This window comes from Schistocerca nitens, chromosome 1, assembly GCF_023898315.1.
Source record: "Schistocerca nitens isolate TAMUIC-IGC-003100 chromosome 1, iqSchNite1.1, whole genome shotgun sequence".
NCBI classification, from domain to species: domain Eukaryota; kingdom Metazoa; phylum Arthropoda; class Insecta; order Orthoptera; family Acrididae; genus Schistocerca; species Schistocerca nitens.
This window is the reverse complement of record NC_064614.1, coordinates 589,136,169-589,156,094: the sequence shown is the minus strand read 5'-3', so window position 1 is coordinate 589,156,094 and position 19,926 is coordinate 589,136,169. Positions and strand designations below refer to the sequence as shown.

Genomic DNA, 19,926 nt, shown 5'->3' with positions numbered 1-19,926 from the left:
CTCTTCAAACCACTATAGAATGATTCTGGCCTTGTGCCACAGACAGTTATCCTGCTGGAAGGTTCCATCGCTGTCGGGAAAGACATCAAGTCGTCAAACAATGGAAAATCCAGGATGGAATGTAACAATATGAGAGAAGGAAAGTTGCTACTCACCATATAGCGGAGATGCTAAGTCGCGATAGGCACAACAAAAAGATTCACACAATCATAGCTTTCGGCCATTAAGGCCTTTGTCAGCAGTAGACACACATACACACACACACTCATGCGAGCGCAACTTGCACACACGTCTGCAGTCTCAGAGAGCTGAAACTGCACTGCGAGCAGCAGCACCAGTGCATGATGGGAGTGGCGACTGGGTGGGGATAAGGAGGAGGCTTGGGCGGGGAGGGGGAGGGATAGTATGCTGGAAGTGACGTACAATGAAGTGTTGCAGTTTAGACGAAAGGTAGGAGAGAAGGTGCGGAGGAGAGAGGAGGTAAGTAGCGGAAAGGAGAGAAATAAAAATAAAAATAAAAATAAATTAAAAGACTGGGTGTGGCGGTGAAATGATGGCTGTGTAGTGCTGGAATGGGAACAGGGAGGGGGTTGGATGGGTGAGGACAGTGACTAACAAAGGTTGAGGCCAGGAGGGTTACGGGAACATAGGATGCATTGCAGGGAAAGTTGCCACCTGCGCAATTCAGAAAAGCTGGTGTTGGTGGGAAGGATCCATATGGCACAGGCTGTGAAGCAGTCATTGAGATGAGGGGTATCACGTTTGGCAGTGTGTTCAGCAACAGGGTGGTCCACTTGTTTTTTGACCAGTTTGTCGGTGGTCATTCATGCAGACAGACAGCTTGTTGGTTGTCATGGCTACATAGAATGCAGCACAGTAGTTGCAACTTAGCTTGTAAATCACTTCTCCAGTCCCAAATGGTACTGAGTTATGAGGGGAATGCTCATCTGTGGCCAGACTGTGGGACTTTAGGAGGTGGTGGGAGACTGGAAAGATAAGGCAACGGAGATTTGTTTTTTGTACAAGGATGGGAGGATAATTACAGTTAGTGAAGGCTTCAGTGAGACCCTCGGTATATTTAGAGAGGGACTGCTTGTCACTGCAGATGCAACGACCACGGTTGGCTAGGCTGTATGGAAGAGACTTCTTGGTATGAAACAGGTGGCAGCTATCAAAGTGGAGGTACTGCTGGTGATTAGTAGGTTTGATATGGATGGAGGTACTGATGTAGCCATCTCTGAGGTGGAGGTCAACATCTAGGAAGGTGGCTTGTTGGGTTGAGTAGGATCAGCTGAAGCAAATGGGGGAGAAGTTGTTGAGGTTCTGGAGGAATGTGAATAAGGTGTCCTCACCTTCAAACCAGATAGCAAAGATGTAATCAATGAATCCGAACCAGGTGAGGGGGCTTAGGATTCTGGGTTTTTAGGAAGAATTCCTCTAGATGGCCCATGAATAGGTTAGCTTAGGATGGTGCCATGCGGGTGCCCACAGCCTTACTGCGGATTTGTTTGTAGGTAATGCCTTCAAAGGAGAAGTAATTGTGGGTGAGGATATAGTTGGTCATGGAGACTAGGAAGGAGGTTGTTGGTTTGGAATCCATAGGGTGTCTGGAAAGGTAGTGTTTGATAGCAGTAAGGCCATGGGCATTAGGAATGTTAGTGCACAGGGAGGTGGCATCAATTGTTATGAGCAGGGCACCAGGTGGTAAAGGGAAAGGAACTGTGGAGAGTCGGTCGAGGAAATGATTGGTATCTTTTATATAGGAAGATAGGTTTCCAGTAATAGGTTGAAGGTGTTGGTCTACGAGAGCAGAGATTCTCTCAGTGGGGGCACAGTAACTGGCCACAATGGGGCGTGCTGGGTGGTTGGGTTTATGGACTTAAGGAAACATGTAGAGGGTGGGAGTGCGGGGAGTGGTAGGGGTAAGTAGAGAGATGGACTCTGGGGAGAAGTTCTGGAATGGGCCTAAGGATTTGAGTAGTGACTGGAGATCCTGCTGGATTGCTGGAATGGGATCACTGTGGCATGGTTTGTAGGTGGAAGTATCTGACAGCTGACGGAGTCCTTCTGCCACGTAATCCTTGCGGTTCAAAACTACATGTGGTGGAGCCTTTGCCTGCAGGTAGGATTATAAGATCGGGATCAGTTTTTAGATGGTGGACTGCAGTTATTTCTGTGGATGTAAGGTTAGTATGCATGTTGAGGGATTTCGGGAATGATGGTGAGGCAAGGTTCGAGGATAAGAAATTCTCAAAAGTTAACAGGGGCTGGTTTGGAGGCAGTGGGGGTGGATCACGGTTGGATGGAGGAGTGAACTGAGTTAGGCAAGGTTCAATATTGATCTTTGGTTAAGTCTTATTGGTTGGGTTGGTGGCAAAAAAGTGTTCCCACTGTAGGGACCGGGAGAAAGAAAGAAGGTCTTTAACTAGTCCTGCATGGTTGAATTTAGGAGTTGGGAAAAGGTGAGGCCTTTGGAAAGGACTGATATTTCTGTGGGACTAAGGCTTCTGGAGGAAAGGTTCATGACTGTGTTGCAGGTCTGTTTAAGTTTTTAGTTCTGTGTGGTGGTGAGAGGGAGTTTTGGAGGGATGGGTAAGTGTAGTAGGTCTGCAAGACAAGGTTTGTCGACTATGAGGGGGCATGGGGGAGGTTTGAAAGTTGTTGTAGAAGTGGTGGACAGTGGTACTCCGAGGCGGGAGTAGGAAGTGAGCAGGATGGAGAGCTTTTTGAGGTGGCGTTGTGCATGTTGCTCAAGTTCCTGCAGGGCAAGAGTTTCAATGTGTGTTATGGGTTCCAGGAATTTGGGATTACATAGCAGGAGAATTTTGTGGATGGAAAGAAGGTACTGAAAGAAGGATTGGGCTTGGCTGATATGGTTTTGCAGGACTTTGTTGGTGAGGGCTAAGGATTGGCAGAATCTGAACAGGTGGAGGTCATTGTGGAAGGAGGGGTGGCACCAGAGATGGGTAATTTGATGGTAAGGCCATTAGCAGGGATTTCATCAGCCAAGCAACAACACAGGGACAATATGTGGGACTGGGATCTGGCTAAGGATAAGGAAACTTTTCTGTATTGACGCAGATGGAAGGAGCAAGGATCCATGGTGGTGCAAAAATGCGAAAAAATACCTCTCGTCATGCCCTGAAATGAGAAGTGTCCTACCCACTATCCTTCCCACCCCTCCTACCGTGGTATTCCGCTGTCCACCGAACCTACACAATATACTCATCCATCCTTACACAACCCCTGCTCCCAATCCCTTACCTCATGGCTCATACCCCTGTAACAGACCTAGATGCAAGACCTGTCCCATACATCCTCCTACCACCGCCTACTCCAGTCCAGTCACTAACATCACCTACCCCATCAAAAGCAGGGCTACCTGTGGAACCAGTCAAGTGATTTACAAGCTAAGCTGCAACCACTGTGCTGCATTCTATGTAGGCATGACAACCAACAAGCTGTCTGTCCGCATGAATGGCCACCGACAAACTGGTCAAAAAACAAGTGGACCACCCTGTAGCTGAACACGCTGCCAAACGTGATACCCCTCATCTCAATGACTGCTTCACAGCCTGTGCCATATGGATCCTTCCCACCAACACCAGCTTTTCTGAATTGCACACGTGGGAACTTTCCCTGCAATACATCCTACGTTCCCGTAACCCTCCTGGCCTGAACCTTTGTTAGTCACTGTCCTCACCCATGCAGCCCCCTCCCTGTTCCCATTCCAGCACTACACAGCCGTCACTTCACCACCACACCCAGTCTTTTAATTTATTTTTATTTTTATTTCTCTCCTTTCCGCTACTTACCCCCTCCCCCTCTGCACCTTCTCTCCTATCCTCCGTCTAAACTGCAACACTTCACTGTCCGTCACTCCCACCATACTATCCCTCCCCCTCCCTGCCCCAGCCTCCTCCTTTCCTCCACCCAGTTGCCACTCCCATCATGCACTAATGCTGCTGCTCGCAGTGTAGTTTCAGCTCTCTGAGACTGCAGACGTGTGTGCAAGTTGTGTTTGCATGAGTGTGTGTGTGTGCGTGTGTGTATGTGTGTCTACTGCTGACAAAGGCCTTAATGGCCAAATGCTATGATTGTGTGAATCTTTTTATTGTGCCTATCACGACTCAGCATCTCCGCTATATGGTGAGTAGCAACTTTCCTTCTCTCATATCGTTACATCAAGTCATCAAGTATATAGGGATGTAGATGGTCTACAGTAATGTTCACATAGTCCACAACTGTCTCGATGCCTTCTGTTACTACAATAGGCCCCGTGAGAGCTCAGGCAACTGCCCCCATAATCAGTACTGCCACCACATGTCTGCCTCTGTGGCACATTGCATATTTTGAGCAGCTGTTTATGTATCTGGACATGACAACCAAGCTGGTGTAACAAGATATCTGAGTCATCTGAAATGCAACATGTTTCCATTGATCTACACTCAAATCTTGAGGATCCTGTGCTCAAAGCCATCATAATCGATGATGCTGTTGGGTTACTGCAGGAAGACATATTGGTCGTCTAATGTGGAGCCACATGATCAGCAGCGTACAATGAATGGTTGGCACTCAAACACTTATGCCTGTGCCAGTATTGTACTTCATCATCTTATCTTCCAAAATCACTACCCATCCTGCTTTATACAGTGGACAAGCTAATGACCTCCATGTTCTTTGATGAGGCATGTATGCCCAACACCTTGTAGCCCGCTCATGGTTTCACTGTCCTTCAATCACTTTCCATATGTGGTCATGACAGCAGCAGCTGACCAGTTTCACTGTTTACAACATGCTTGTTCCCAGGTGCCAGACCATAACAATTTACCCTTTGTCAAAGTCAGTGAGTTTTCCAATCTGCTGCCTGTATCATCCCTAAAAAGATTCTTCATATGACTCTGCTCCTCTTATACACTTTCCTACTGCATCATGTGTCTGGAACACCAACAGGTGGCACTGAATCTCACAGTGGGCAGTGATCATGTTGTTTTGGCTTATAAGCATTTTGTGTGAAGATCATAAAGAACAGCTTGGAAAAACCTCTTTGAGGATCTAGGGATGTTTACTTTACTTTCCAATACATTTATATCCCAATGGTATTTATAGTTAATAGCAAGAATGCATTTGTTTCATCTCACAAGGTTAAGGTCTTCACGTAATCCCTTACATCCAGCCAGATATCTTTAGTAAGTCACATACAATTCACATGCTACAACATAAATTTAAGACTAACTATACAATTTTCAACTGTAACACTGTAAAGAAACTTATAAATAAACAGAGACTACTGCATGTTGGGCGTAAGACAAAGCAAAGGGCCATAAGTACATAGACAGAGAGATGCTAAATGAAATGCATTTGGCTGTCAAGAGTGAAGTGTGTGAAGCCTTCAATTACTACCATATCAAAATACTGTCAAATGATCTTTAAAATAAACCACAGGAATTCTGGTCATATGTAAAGGCTGTCAGTTGCACCAAAGTTAGCATCTAGTCACTCATGGACGAGACAGGAACTGAAACTGAGGGTTGAAAAGCAAATGCATAAATGTTTAACTCAAGTTTTAAATACAACTTGCAAAAGATAAAACAAGAGAACTGTCCAAATTTAACCCTTGTACCACTGAACAGATGAGTGAAATCAGTGGTAGTGCCAGTGGCATTGAGATACAGCTGAAATCATTAAAACTGAACAAAGCTCCAGGGCCTGATGGAACCCCTGTCAGATTCTATACTGGATTTACTGAACTTGGGACTGAGTTAGCCCCTGTGTTAACTATAATCAATCATCAATTCTTCAAACAAAAAAACCATTCCCAGTATTTGAAGGAAGTACAGGTCACACATTTACAAGAAGGGAAGTAGAACTAATGCACAAATCTACCATCCAAGATCCTCGGTATCCATTTGTTGTAGACTGCTCATAACCTTATGGACAATATTAATTGTAACCTCAAATTTTTTGCAGAGTATGCAGCTGTCTATAATGAACTAATGTCTGAATGAAGCTATATAAATATTCATCCAAATCTTGATAAAATTTCAAAGAGATGCAAAGATTGGAAATTTGATTTAAATGTTTAAAAATGTAAAGCTGAACAATGAAAAATCCAGGATGGAATGAAACAATATTATAAAAAGGATAGTTGCTACTCATCATATAGTGGAGATGCTGATTTGTTGATAGGCACAACAAAAACATTGTCGGAAAGTGAGTTTTCAGCTAACAAGACCTTTGTCAAAATTCGACAAAACACACACACACACACACACACACACACACACATGTAAATGCAACTCACACACATATGACCACAGTCTCTGGCAGTTGCCTATTTTTGACAAAGGCCTTGTTGGATGAAAGCTCACTTTCTGACAGTATACTTGTTGTCCTATTTGTGACTCAGCATCTCCACTATATGACATGCAGAAACTACCCTTTTCATAATATTGAAATGTAAAATTGTGCTTTTTTGGTGGTTTCCCACACTCAGCGTTTCTCACGCCAAAATCACCACCTTTGAATTTGATGAAATACTCAAGCCACTTCTGTTTTCCCAAGAGCATGTTCACCGAAAGCTTTGACAAGCATTTGATGCAATTCTGCAGCAGTTTTCTTCAAATGAGAACAAAAACCAAATGCTGTCTGCAAATCATAGTTCACAGGCACAAAACTAAACATGTTTATGGGTTTGAAGCACATACCAATGTATGGAACTTGTGTTACCGCATGTTGACATTCGTCATCAGCTGTTACAGGTGACATATGGCACTGCAGACGTGGTCTCACAGGCCCTACACTGATGGCTAGCACCATCTATAGGGAAATTCTGGTTTCATACTTCTACACCTGGTAGGCTTAGTCATGAGTAAAGTAGCCAATAGACTTCCATTTATTGTTAAAATACTGGGTAAACACAACCAGTCTGTAAAGGAAATTGCTTACAAAACACACATGCAACCCATCCTAGAATATTGCTCAAGTGTTGGGACCCGTACAAAATAGGACTAATAGGGGATATTGAATGTATAAAGAGAAGGGCACCACAAATGGTCACACTTATGATTCATGGGAAAGTGTCACAGAGATGCTGAAGAAACTGAACTGGAAGAATCCTCCAGGTAAACATAAACTATCCCAATAAATCCTACTTACAAAGTTTCAAGGTCAACCTTTAAATGATGGCTCCAGGAACATACTACAACCCCGTAAACATCACTGCTGCAGGGATCGTGACAAAAAGATTAGATTAATTACAGAATACATGGAGGCATTTAAACAATCATTTTTCCTGCATACTATACTTGAATGGAATGGATAAAAGCCCTAATAACTAATACAACACAACATACCCTCTTCCATGCACTTCACAGTAGTTAGCAGATGACAGACAAGGATGAAGAAGGAAAAATAATTTACATGTAGACTATGCATCCATACCAACAGTTGATAATCAGGATTTATATTCTGCTGCAAAGTCCTACAGTATAACATGTTGCTCATAGAGATCAGGCAGGAAACTGGAAATCCCAAATATTCCAAGAACTGAGAGATCGCAGACATAAGCTCTGCTTAACACGAATGTTCATATTAAACAGGTCCTGATTTTACTGGTATATGTTGTTGTTGTGGTCTTCAGTCCAGAGATTGGTCAGATGCAGTTCTCCATGCTACTCTATCCTGTGCAAGCCTCTTTATCTCTGAATAACTGCTGCAATCCACATCCTTCTGAATCTACTTAGTGTATTCATCTCTTGGTCTCCCTCTATAATTTTTACCCTGTAGACTTCCCTCCAATACTAAATTGGTGATCCCTTGATGCCTCAGAATATGTCCTACCAACCAATCCCTTCTTCTAGTCAAATTGTGCCACCGATTCCTCTTCTCCCCAGTTCTATTCAGTACCTTATCATTAGTTACATGATATGCCCATCTAATCTTCACCATTTTCTGCAGATCACCACATTTCAAAAGTGTCTATTCTCTTCTTGTCTAAATTAATTATCATCCATGTTTCACTTCCAAACATGACTCGCTCCATGCAAATACTTTTAGAAAGGACTTCCTGACATAAATCTATACTTGATGTTAACAAATTTCTCTTCTTCAGAGACGCTTTCCTTTCCATAGCCAGTCTACATTTTATATTCTCCCTGCATCAACAGTCATCAGTTATTTTGCTCCCCAAATAGCAAAACTCATATACTACTTTAAGTGTCTCACTTCTGAATCTAATTCCCTCAGCATCACCTGATTTAATTTGACTACATTGTATTATCCTTGTTTTGCTTTTGTTGATGTTCATCTTATATCCTCCTTTCAAGACACTGTCTATTCCTTTCAGCTGCTGTTCCAGGTACTTTGCTGTCTCTGACAGAATTACAATGTCGTCAGCAAAAGTCAAAGTGTTTATTTTTTCACTGGGGATTAATTCCTACCCCAAATTTTTATTTTTATTTCCTTTACTGCTTGCTCAATATACAGATTGAATAACATCAGAGATAGGCTACAACCCTGTCTCATTTGCTTCTCAACCACTGCTTTCCTTTCATGTCCCTTGACTAATAGCTGCCATCTGGTTTCTGTACGACTTGTATTTTATCCCTACCACCTTCAGAATTTGAAAGAGAGTATTCCAGTCAACATTGTCAAAAGCTTTCTCTAAGTCTACAAATGCTACGCGTAGGTTTGCCTGTTATATAGGCAGCTGATATTTGTCTCTATAAAATTACATAAATTATTTGTTGAAATATTAGATAACAACAGCAGCTGAGTGTTACATAAGAAGTCTTTTTTATTTTATTTTTTCAAAATTACTATTTTCCTCTAATATAAAAACTTAAGGTAATGAAGAAGTAATTCCTGTAATTTTATTATGAGTGTGAGTAGATAAGTACTAGTCATAATTTTTTTAGTTCTTTTCATACTTTATAGAGGTAGTCTGCAGTGGTTGCTTCCGCCATTTAATGGGGGACTCATTCCCCACCTGCAAAGGCTCTTCTTCAAGTTGAGATTTACTGAACAGGACAAGTGAGTGAATGAATGAATGAATGAGTGCACTTGAATTTTTTTTACTTGCCCTCCAGCTGTCATTTTCATTACTCCACAGTATAAGATCACTTACTTTTGCATAAATTCCAGCACAGATACATGAAGCTAAAATCATCATATTGTCCTCATGCTACTGCAGTATTGTATAAGATGAAGGATATCTGTTTACAGCAGAACTGCAAGAAAACTAAGCAGGGTGGATTTTCTAACAGACATGGCATGGAACTTACAAGAATTTATGATTTCTGAATACATCATTCACTTTCATCTGTATTTACATGTACATCTATATCTCTACTGCAAATGCCACTCTACATCTCTATTGCAAATGCCACATTTCAGTGTGTGTCAGACAGTACTTCTGATGCATATCAGCTTTACCCCCTTTGCTCTTCCAATCGTGAATGGGGGACATGAATGAAAACTACAGCTAAGTCTCTATATGAGCACAAATTTCTCTGATTTCTGTGTCATTTTGCAAAATGTTAATATGAAATTTAAGTTACATAATTCTTATAAAAAAGGACAATTTGTGTTATGAATTGAAGAAGGACATTTAAGATTAGACATAATTATGCTGTCTCACACACCACAACAATTATGGAGCAATTCTGACTATATTATAAGTGAATGAGTGACAAAGAGCTGCAAGAGATCAAGTCCCTTGGTGCTCTGTGCTGTTCTTTGAATTGAAAAATTCTTGTTTGTCATAATAAGGAAAAAAAGGACAGTTACGGAGGTGGTGTCGTTTCCCCCCCCCCTCCCCCCCACCTAGGCCATTATTGTTGGCCTCCCACCATGTTTAATTTCAGATTTATTTGAAGTTTTCTGAAGTACTACGACATTATTAAGTGTAGAACGTGTATATACAAAGTGATTTAAGGTGACTTTTTCACTGAACATGCCAGTCTGTGATATTCAACACAGAACAGACTACTGCCTGGACAGTTGGATTCCGAATGGACTGATTACCAACATGAACCTGCTTGTGGTCTGGCTTTCCAAAGTAAGAAATGTTCCCCCAGCATAGTCATTATTTTCAAGATTCATTTTATTGTCTTTAGTATCAATAATCATCCAAATTACCTACATACACCTGTTGTCTCCAAATAGCCATTGCCTTTCTGCAGAATCTATGTCAAGTTTTATATTGTTCAAGCAGAGTTTAGTTGCAGTGTTGTGGAGCCTCAAGGGATTAAGGCTATCGGATTATTTATTTGAAGCTCTATGCGACTTTCAGCAGCATGTCATACAGGCACACTAAGAAAACAACTACCATTGACCATCATTTTTTGTAGAGAGAACATTACTAGAGAAACTTCGATTCAGTATTAGGATTAATATTTTTATACAACCAGTGACATTTTCTATTCACACCAAACAATAGATTTTTTTTTCCTTGAGCTCCAAGTGTATTTAGTAATATCTCTTCTGCAAAGCCCACAGTTCTATGTCTGTCAGACAGTACTTCTGATGCCTATCAGGTTTACCCCCTTTCCTCTTCCAGTCATGAATGGTGGACAGGAACAAAAAGTCTCAATATCAGCACAAATTTCTCTGACCTGTGTCACTTCGCAAAATGTTAATATAAAATTTAAGTCTAATTTATGTAATAGACCATTTGCCATGCCGTTCAAAGGTTAGACTATAACTTTAAAGTTGGTAGTTGAGAGACTCCCTCAGTTATGAGTGGTTTCCAGCACAGCAATTATCTGTTCTAGTCAGATATAGATATTATTACATTTGAAATTGATTAATCTCATAGATCCATTTCAGTTAATAATTACTGAGAAGTGGGGAATATCTTATTTAGCTTCTGATTGCCCTGGATGATGATACCAGAATGAACTTTCCCATTACGCATCATCACCCTGCAACCACATACGTGCAGGAGAAGCTTGTCCTCTCCATTCCTCCATCTTTTAGGACTCCAGAAAAAAGTGCAAGGACAGTAACTCTGAGGATTTTTTCCTTTACCTTTTAAGCATCTTTACTTTTACTGGGGTTATTACTGACATTTTTGTTCATATTTGGAGCATTGCCTTTCTTTCTGTCATTTGCTGACATTTTGAAGAATGTGATCAATAGAGACATAATTTTTTGTACTGTTCACGTTCTCTATCCACAAATAGTACATAGCAGATATCGAAATTATTTCAATGTGAGAGGCATGCAATGGAAATGTTATGCCTTGTAGTACACATCTTCTAAATAATTTATTAAACATGATAACACTATTGTGTTAATTCTTATTTAACAAGTCAGTTAATCAATAACTGTTGTGTATTAAACATATCATATTACCTAAAAACATGGCTTTCATTAAGACTTCTAATTGCAAATATTACTTTACAAATTTCTTCATTAACTATCAAACAGGCAATGTAATTTCACCCAGTAGAAGCAAAAAGTAATCAATGATGAAGACAAAGTGCAAATCAGGGTACTGCTAACCTTTCTCCATGGGTCACGTTGTGCTTTACTTTCATGTGTGTTTTTAGGTGATCTCTCCGGTTGTGAACCGTTTTACACAACAAACATTTGAAGTATTTTGGGTTGTGGTAATGATAATGGTGCCACTTGTTAGAAACAATTTTACCACATAACTGACACTGGTGAAGAGATGCGCTATTATAACCATCCCCAGGTAATGTCCTGAAGATGGAGTTAGTAGTTCCTCTTTTATTATAACTTGAGTTTTCCATGTCTTCTGGATAATTTCCTGAAATGTAGAAAGCAACGAAATGATACCAGTTGCTGATGGTGAGAACAAAGGAAACACTCATATTCTCTGGCAAGATTACAATTCTATAACTGAAGTGCCAATACCTGATTTTCTTTTCTTTAATGAGATTTTGTGAAAACCATTACTATTGGCCCACCAGCTACCAGGTTTTATGAAGAAATTTTTTTTATTTACATGAGTATGCAAGCAACAGCTTTTACTATTCTGTTTCATTAATGGGTAATCTAAAGGGGTATGTCCTAATGATTTTATAGATTGCAAAGGATATGATGGAAACACTACACTAAGCAAAAATTACAGCTGAATGTTAAAGTAAATTTTTTTCTTAAGGACAGTGGGATTAAGTGATTGTGCATCACAAAGGGAAGCACAAAAGGTACAGAACTGATGGGAAGAAGATGCACTACACAAGCTTAACAATGAGTGCAAGAATATATGTATATCAAACTAAATACCGATCTCAGTTTTTGTCTCAGCAAAATAAAGGTAAACAAAAATTCTTCCTTGTGGCATGATGGCTACCTCAGTCCAATGTTGACAAATTTGATAAGTGAGTCTTTGAACTCTGGAAACACAATATTGCTCTGTAGAAGAGAAAAGAGAAGAATATGTGCAATTTTTAAATTATTAAATCAAAGCGTTACCCAAGATGCATGATGGTAGGGAACTTCCAATAGAGGACCATAAATCTTAATGTACCGTTCAAAATAGTTGACAGTAGTGGACACAGGAAAATAGTAGATTACTATTTTGGTATTGCTGGCAAGTATGTCTATTACTACAGCCAAACTCATCAATAACTTTCAAAATCTATCTTAATTATCAAAAACTTGGATGAATCTCCTAAAAAGCACTAAAGATACATTCCTTTCACAATACCCTCCATCCAAGAGTTTAGTCCCCTTCTGGCTGTTCATTCATTGGTTATCTTAATAAACATAATGTCACTGTTAAGTGTTGTATTTGACTGATTACCCCACTTTCAGATTTGGACGTGATTCTGGTGACAATGTGAGAATGGTGGAATGCCGGGTACTTCAAAACATCTGCATTACCATGGCACCAATTATTCAACGTAAAAACCATCACCTACATGGACAGGAACCAGAATACAAGCAGTACATCATTCCTAAACAGCAGTAAGTCAGTTGTGCATCATGCAGCCATCAGTGTTCTTTGCAGATGCTGGTCACAACCTGATGAAATGGCTGAAAGGATTTACAACCGAGCCACCGGGTATAACAGATGTAATGACATGTGTTTGGCGAATGTGATCTTTTACTTGGATGGTACAGCTCTGCAGTAGTGTGAGGACAATGAGAAGCTCAGTAGCTGAGATAAGATTTGATGACAACTAGCAACATGTCCACTCAGCAGAAGAATAATTGAAGAACTGGGTCCAATGTCACATGAAACAACAGAGTCCCACATACAGAATGTTTTAGCTCTATGCCACATTGTGGATCTGAATATGACAGGAGCTGAGAAAATTTTGGTGAAAGAGGTCACAGAAGGCATGTACCAAGCCCTCCTGTCAGCAACTGCTCATATCAGTATCTGTGTTTATATGTTTGTGTCTATGTTCTCAATTATGTGATATCTCAGATTCAAACAGGACCAAATCCTACTTTTGATCAGGATGAACTCCTTTGTTTCCACTTAGATGTTCGGTACAATGCACAGTGGAAGGGTTTCCTATTACAGGCTCCCAAAACACAGCTGCTGTTATTGCTGACCTGGTTTTGTTGGCTGCTTTCAGCTTGGTTGGCTGGACAGACCATAACTATGTTGTCATCCATCACTGCATTTCAGTATTGGATGGTGTTCTTCTCTTAGCTATGGACAGGCTGTTACCTAAGATTCTACTCCCGTCCACCCTATAGTGAGATGTGCTTCAGTTTGTACATCAGGTACATTTGGGTTGGGGGTGGGGGGTGGGGGTGGGGGGGGGGTGTCTCGCATACCAATTTCTTGGCCTGTTGGTTGGCACATGTTTCAGCCTAGTGTCAATGGTGACATTGTACATCTTGTAGGAGCCTGCTCTCAGTGTGCCACGCAACAAGCGGCACTCTCTCAGTGGTCTGCACCGCAGTCTCCATGGGAACATGTTTATGTTGATTTTGTGGTTTCCTTCTTAAATTCTTACTGGTTGTTGGTTGTTAATGGTTCCTCTAAATTGCCATACATTATATGATGTCCTTCAGTGTCATGCTTGGTAATTATTCAGGCCCCCACCAAATTTTGTTTTATGGACGGATTTCTTTATAGGTTTGTGACAGATAATGGTCCACATTTTGTGTCTGAGGCCTTTCACAGTTTCTATATCCATTAAGACATTCGCCATATGACTGCTACTCGTTTTTCACCCCCCCCCAATCTAACGTCGAGGTGGAACATCTCATCCACACATTTAGCATTGAAATGAAGAAGTACATCACAGACTTCTGCATGGACATGCATCTTGAGTTCCTACAGGTTTATGTCGGTGGGGATCAGAGTCCAGTAAAAATGCTCCATAGTTGCTAGCAACACACACCCTCCTACATCTTCTCATGTTCCCCACCAACACCCATTAGCATGGCTCTTATTGCGGTTCGCTCCTGGCTCTGCAGTCTGGGCTCAGGAGTTCAGCTGCCGACCAAAGTGGATTCCAACCAAGGTCCACAGCTGACGAGGCAGCCACCTCCGTAGGGCGTGTGTTAGTGATGGGCTGCTGGCACACCATCACAGCAATGGCTGTGGATGTACCAGCACTGCCTCGGCCTGCTTCCTCAGTGCCTGTTCTGGCCTGGCAATGCGTCCCTACCCTGTGGGTCTGCCCTCTTATTCAATGTCTCCTCTGGTGTCCAGCCCCCAATGTCTACTGCCAGACCTTCCCACAACGCTTTGCTGCCACCAGCTGGGCTGGTGCCTTTGGATCCTTTGACACCAGCATCCCTTGTGGCACTGACAGATGACTGGCACCATCAATATCAGTGCTGTTCCATCATGTCGGATAACCAGATATCTAGATACTACTAGCACTTTTTTCACTGATCCTTTCTTATGATAATTCACATTGGAGCAGCTGCAGCATGATTCCTCAACCACGTCACATCTACTCCTCTTCACTGGTTCCGGCCTGGAACCGCCTTCTGCTGCCACTGTCATTGCCTAAGGCAGCCACCACAGAGGCTATGGATGTCTCAGCAGTTGCCTCGATGCCCACATTGGTGGAGCAGCCTTTCCACTATGTGGAGGGGTGCTATAATCTTGTATGTAATACTTGGGTATATGCTGTGGCACCAGACTGTTGGGGCATTACACTGTGAATATTCAAGCAACGGCATCTGCACAGGCTGCAACCAGTGGTCAACTGCAGTGGACCACATGACTTTCGCACCACTGTGCCATCTACCAGAGCTCTCCTCTTTAAAAGTGCTGTGCAGCAGGCACTCCCTATCATATTGTGTTGATACTTACTGACAGCAACTGCTTGTATCATTACCTACATTGTTTCTGTGCTGTTGTGTATGTTCTCAAGTGTTGTTTGCTTGTAGGTGGAAGGAGAATAAACTTTGGTTCATTGTGGCCATGCTGTTGCTTGTGTCTTACAGTACAACAGTGATGTTGTAGGTGAAAAAGCTGGAATTTCTTCATCTACTTTAATGCTTTAACTGTGGTTGCAGCAACATCATTGGAAACTCTGCTTACTCTGTCCTTGTTTAAAGCAGTGGGCTTGAACTGGTGATTTTCTCTCATCCCAGAAATGGTGTGACCTTTGGCAAATCTTGTTTCCTGATCACACTGTATTTGTTCAGTTTCTTTCTGTGCAACGCAAAAAAAAGATGATGCCTGAAATGTTAGCATTGCAGAACTTAAATAGATCATGGGGTGTCTACATTCGCTTATCTAAAGGCTTCTACTAACTACCATGAGCTCCCAGTCTTTTAGCTGTTCCTCCAATTCTCCAACAAGTAAATTTTCTATGGCTGGTTCCAAAGAAATTTCATTCAGCAGAGATACCAAAATCCTTTTTATGCAGGCCTAAATTCACAAAATTCTTAAACATTTTGTTTGGGGCAGCAAATCTATCACTAAAGTTGTGGATGTGCTTGATTTCTCCTATCATTATCCTCAAATATTTAATCAGACTCATTATGAATGCATGAACTGTAGTAAATTCATGATGAAGGCAGTCACTAGGGCCACAGATGCTCATATTCTTTACTATCAAAGTAAAGCGCAAAGAGATGTAATGTGGCCTGGCTGTTCTCCCAATGAAAACCTTGAACAGCTTCATGAATGACAGATGAATAATTCTCAGCAAAATCCATCAAAATGATCACTTCACCATTTGCAAGGTTTTCTTTCAGGTGGCTCAGATATGAACTTTTTTTTAATGAAATGGTTGCTTGTCAGGCCATGAATTTTTAGAACCAGTACCTCTAAATGCTCTTCTACAGTTGCATGATAAAGTTCTAGTCATCCGTCTCAGTACCAACCCATTGTTTGTATTCTATAATTTCAGTTATAACTGATTTTATTATCTGTTTACTCATTAATTTCACATTCAAACAAATACACTGTATATGGAAAATAATAAATTCAAGCAATTATTTTCAGCCACAAGTGGGCATGGGTCACAAATTAAACAATATAGCTTCTGAAGCTTGAAGAATTCTAATTCAGAATATAGCAAGATAAAAAAGATCAAAGAATATACAGTTGAGATAAGGGATCCCAAAACTATGCAAAATTTGTCACTCAAAACTTTTTCATCATATTTGTTGGTGCATATATTTTTATAGAAAAGGAGAGAGGCTATGGTACAAAAATCACAAGGAGGCAGTATGGCTGTGTGTGATATTACCAATTTCTTGGCTGAATTCCTCCATAAAATTATCATTTACAGCTGGTTAAAGAAAAACATTGCAAGTTGTACAATGAATTATCTGCTGTTTTTCAATAAGTACAGCTATCACCAGATGTATTTACAAATCTTATCAGTAAGGTCTCCTTATTCAGCACAAAAGTTGTTTTAAGTATACAAAAGCAGGGGCTTTCAAGGTAAGAGTACCTTTCATGAGAATTATGCAAAGTTGGTTCTTTGGACTGCACATACATTGTGAAAATTTAGGGCCTCTACCTATGAGAGGCTGTGGAATGGAACCATATGAGGTATCAAGCAGAAACTTTGTACACATCATTCCCATACAATTTCATTAAATTTGGAAATGGTCAAGTGGGAATCCTCAGTTCACTTGACATGCAATGACCTGTTGGCTAGTCTACTTAAGAAAACCAGTGTATTTTAATATAGAAGAAAGCAGAGATGTTCCTGAAGAGACAACTAGAATAAAACATTGCAATATTATAATCCAATAAATTAATTTATGTTTGTGTGAAGATACTCTTCAATGGAGTAGGAGGAATTGCCCAAGAGAAAGTTTTTTAATTAAATCTTAAACTCAATCACATGTTCCATAAAATATTTGACAAGCCAAGTGTGTGGTCAGTGAATGAGGGCCAGTTAGCAGCAGGTCAGTGAATGAGGGCCAGTTAACAGCAGCTGCCTCCAACCCATTTCCCCCAATCCAGGAAAAAATCTCTGGCAATCAAACTAGCATCCTGTCCCATTAAACATACAGTATCAGTTTTAAGAAAACCAGAACATATAAAACACAATGTCTGGTACAAGTGTATCCATGAGCTACTACCCCCTGCCTCACTCCAACCTTCTCCTTACTTCAGACCCTGATATGTTCTTGTAACATGGTCTAAAAGATTGTTGAATATGTGTAAACACGAATATCCAACTCCTTTCTATAGCAATTTTGAGTCCTTGAATCTTTGTAGGGTTAGTTTTCCCTCTAGTAGTATATAATCTTTTTCACTATTATTTAGAAAAAAAGGGGATATTGAAAAGATGAAGGATATTAAAAGTATTTGTGTAATGTGAAACAGTTGTAAATCACAAAACATTTTGGAAAGGGAGCTGAGTCTTGTCAAAATTTGATGTAAACCCATTCGTCTTGAACCATCGATTGTTGTTTTAAAATATTTCATCTGGTACCTTTTGTTAAGATAAGTGGTACTACTTTTTATTTCTGTGCTTTTATCATCTGCAAAGGGGATAAAATTTGCATCTCCTGACAATGCAAGAGGAAGATCATTTACACAGTGTCCCAGGAAGAATGGTCAGTATTGATGGACTTGACAGGAATGCCCATTTAACACAAAATGCTCCATAAGGGCATATGCTCTATTCTGCATAGTTTCTGAGATAGAGTGCTTTTAATGTATATTTGTTTTGGGGCTGGTCATTTTAAAAGCACGAATCATGAGACAGAATTATATGCATGTCTTGGGAAATTTGTTTATTGAACACCTTGAGGACATTCCGCTGGCCACATGGTCTGCAATACACTTTCAGCATGATGGAGCCCCTCCACATTTTACATGATGTGCGAGGGAACATCTTAACTGCACTTACCTAATCATGGTACTGGTTGTGGTAGTACCATTAATTGGTTACCAGGAACACCAGACCCTAAATCATTAGACTTTTGTTTATGGGGTTAATTGAAATATATGGTGTACAAATGAAAGGTGAATATGCAAGATGAATTGCCACTGCCCTCATTAGGGAACATGCAGAGACACTCAAACAATCAACACAGCAAGTTCTCCCAAGAGTGCACAAGGGCATTGGGATAGCTGAACATTTATTGCTGTAATATGGTATGTTCAATAATGCTTAGAGGTGAATGTGTTAAAAATATGTAGTTTTCAATTGATACTCCATAAAACACAAACTGTAATGTTTACTATGCATTTTACATGTGTAAGTCTCACAATGTACTGAATAATATACAAAAAAATAACATATATTAAATGTGTTCTATATTAGGAACTGTTCAGAAAATGGCATATGTCCATATAACAGTTTTTTTCTTTGCTTCAGATCCCTGAAAATGATAATTCATCCAGGTACAGCCTGTACAGATCAGAAACAACAGTGAACCCAAAATAGAACACTGTGGTACATCATGCCCGATTGCTTCAAATTTCATGTGCCTATTGCTGTATGATTGATATGGAATTGACCTTTTGTCAAGCAGATAAGATGAAAAACATGAATCTGCTTCATCTATTATTCAATAACATTATAACTCTAGGAAGAAGATACAGTAGTTCACATAATCAAAAGTCTTTGGTAAGTCACAAAGTATTATCCATGGTAATAATTTCCATACAGAGAATTCAGTAATGGTCACTTCTGTATACTGAAATATTTCAGCATAAATGCAGTATTACTTGGGCACAGAGTTTTGAGGGTCAGTAAAACTATGGCGTCTTTTAAAATTATCATGTCTTCCATAGCCTTAAAAAAAAAAAAGACTGGTTTTACTGAAAATTCAACCCTGCCATTAACAGATTGCAGCCCTTTTCACTGTCAGTAGGTTCTAACACCACCAAGAAGGTTTTAGAGCCAACTTGGCATTCAGAATAAATTAAAATGATGACCAAAATGCATACAGTTCATTTCTGCAACAATATAAAGAAGCAGAATTTCTTCCTAATACATCAATATTCTCAAAGGACCACATTTATACAGATATTTAGATTGAAAATCATAATATTCATTTCCACCAAATCTAAATAAATTAACCCCATAAGACATATGAGAAATAAATAAATTCTTATTAAAATAGTTCCTTTGGCTAAGCTTTTCATTAGAAATCTGTACATCAGTAGGTTGGGAAAACTTTGGGACAAGCTGATGCGTTAATGACACTGAAACTGGATAGTCTAAATTCAAAGATGTAGTTAAGAAGACTGCTGCATAATAGATAGGGCTCAGAGGTATTAAATAAGAGAAGAAATCTCTTCACATTTGGAACAAGGAACATGAGGAAGCAACACAAAAGAAGAAACAGTTTTGTTAACATGCGAGCCAGGCAAAAATTGGAGGACTGGGAAGAGTACAAAACATCTGCAAGAACAGTGAAAAAGCATGTGAAGAAACTCCATAGAGAGTCTAGAGGAGTACACTATATGCAATTATTAAGCCTGAACTTGATATGCATGGGAGACAAAAAATCAACAAATAAGATGACGAAATATGACAGTAAGGAGGAAAC

The 19,926-nt window shown here is 40.2% G+C and overlaps 1 protein-coding gene across 2 annotated transcripts in view; it reads right to left on the bottom strand.

Moving 5' to 3' along the window:
* Positions 1–19,926, bottom strand: part of LOC126255596 (broad-complex core protein isoforms 1/2/3/4/5-like) — a 440,517-nt gene that overhangs the window by 121,975 nt on the left and 298,616 nt on the right. The window contains exon 5 of one of the 2 annotated variants that reach the window (XM_049955413.1): positions 11,509–11,776. The exons of the other annotated variant lie outside the window; for it this stretch is intronic. Within the exon in view, the coding sequence (XP_049811370.1) occupies positions 11,509–11,776 (268 nt within the window). The remainder of the gene's footprint in view (positions 1–11,508; positions 11,777–19,926) is intronic. 2 annotated transcript variants of the gene reach the window in all.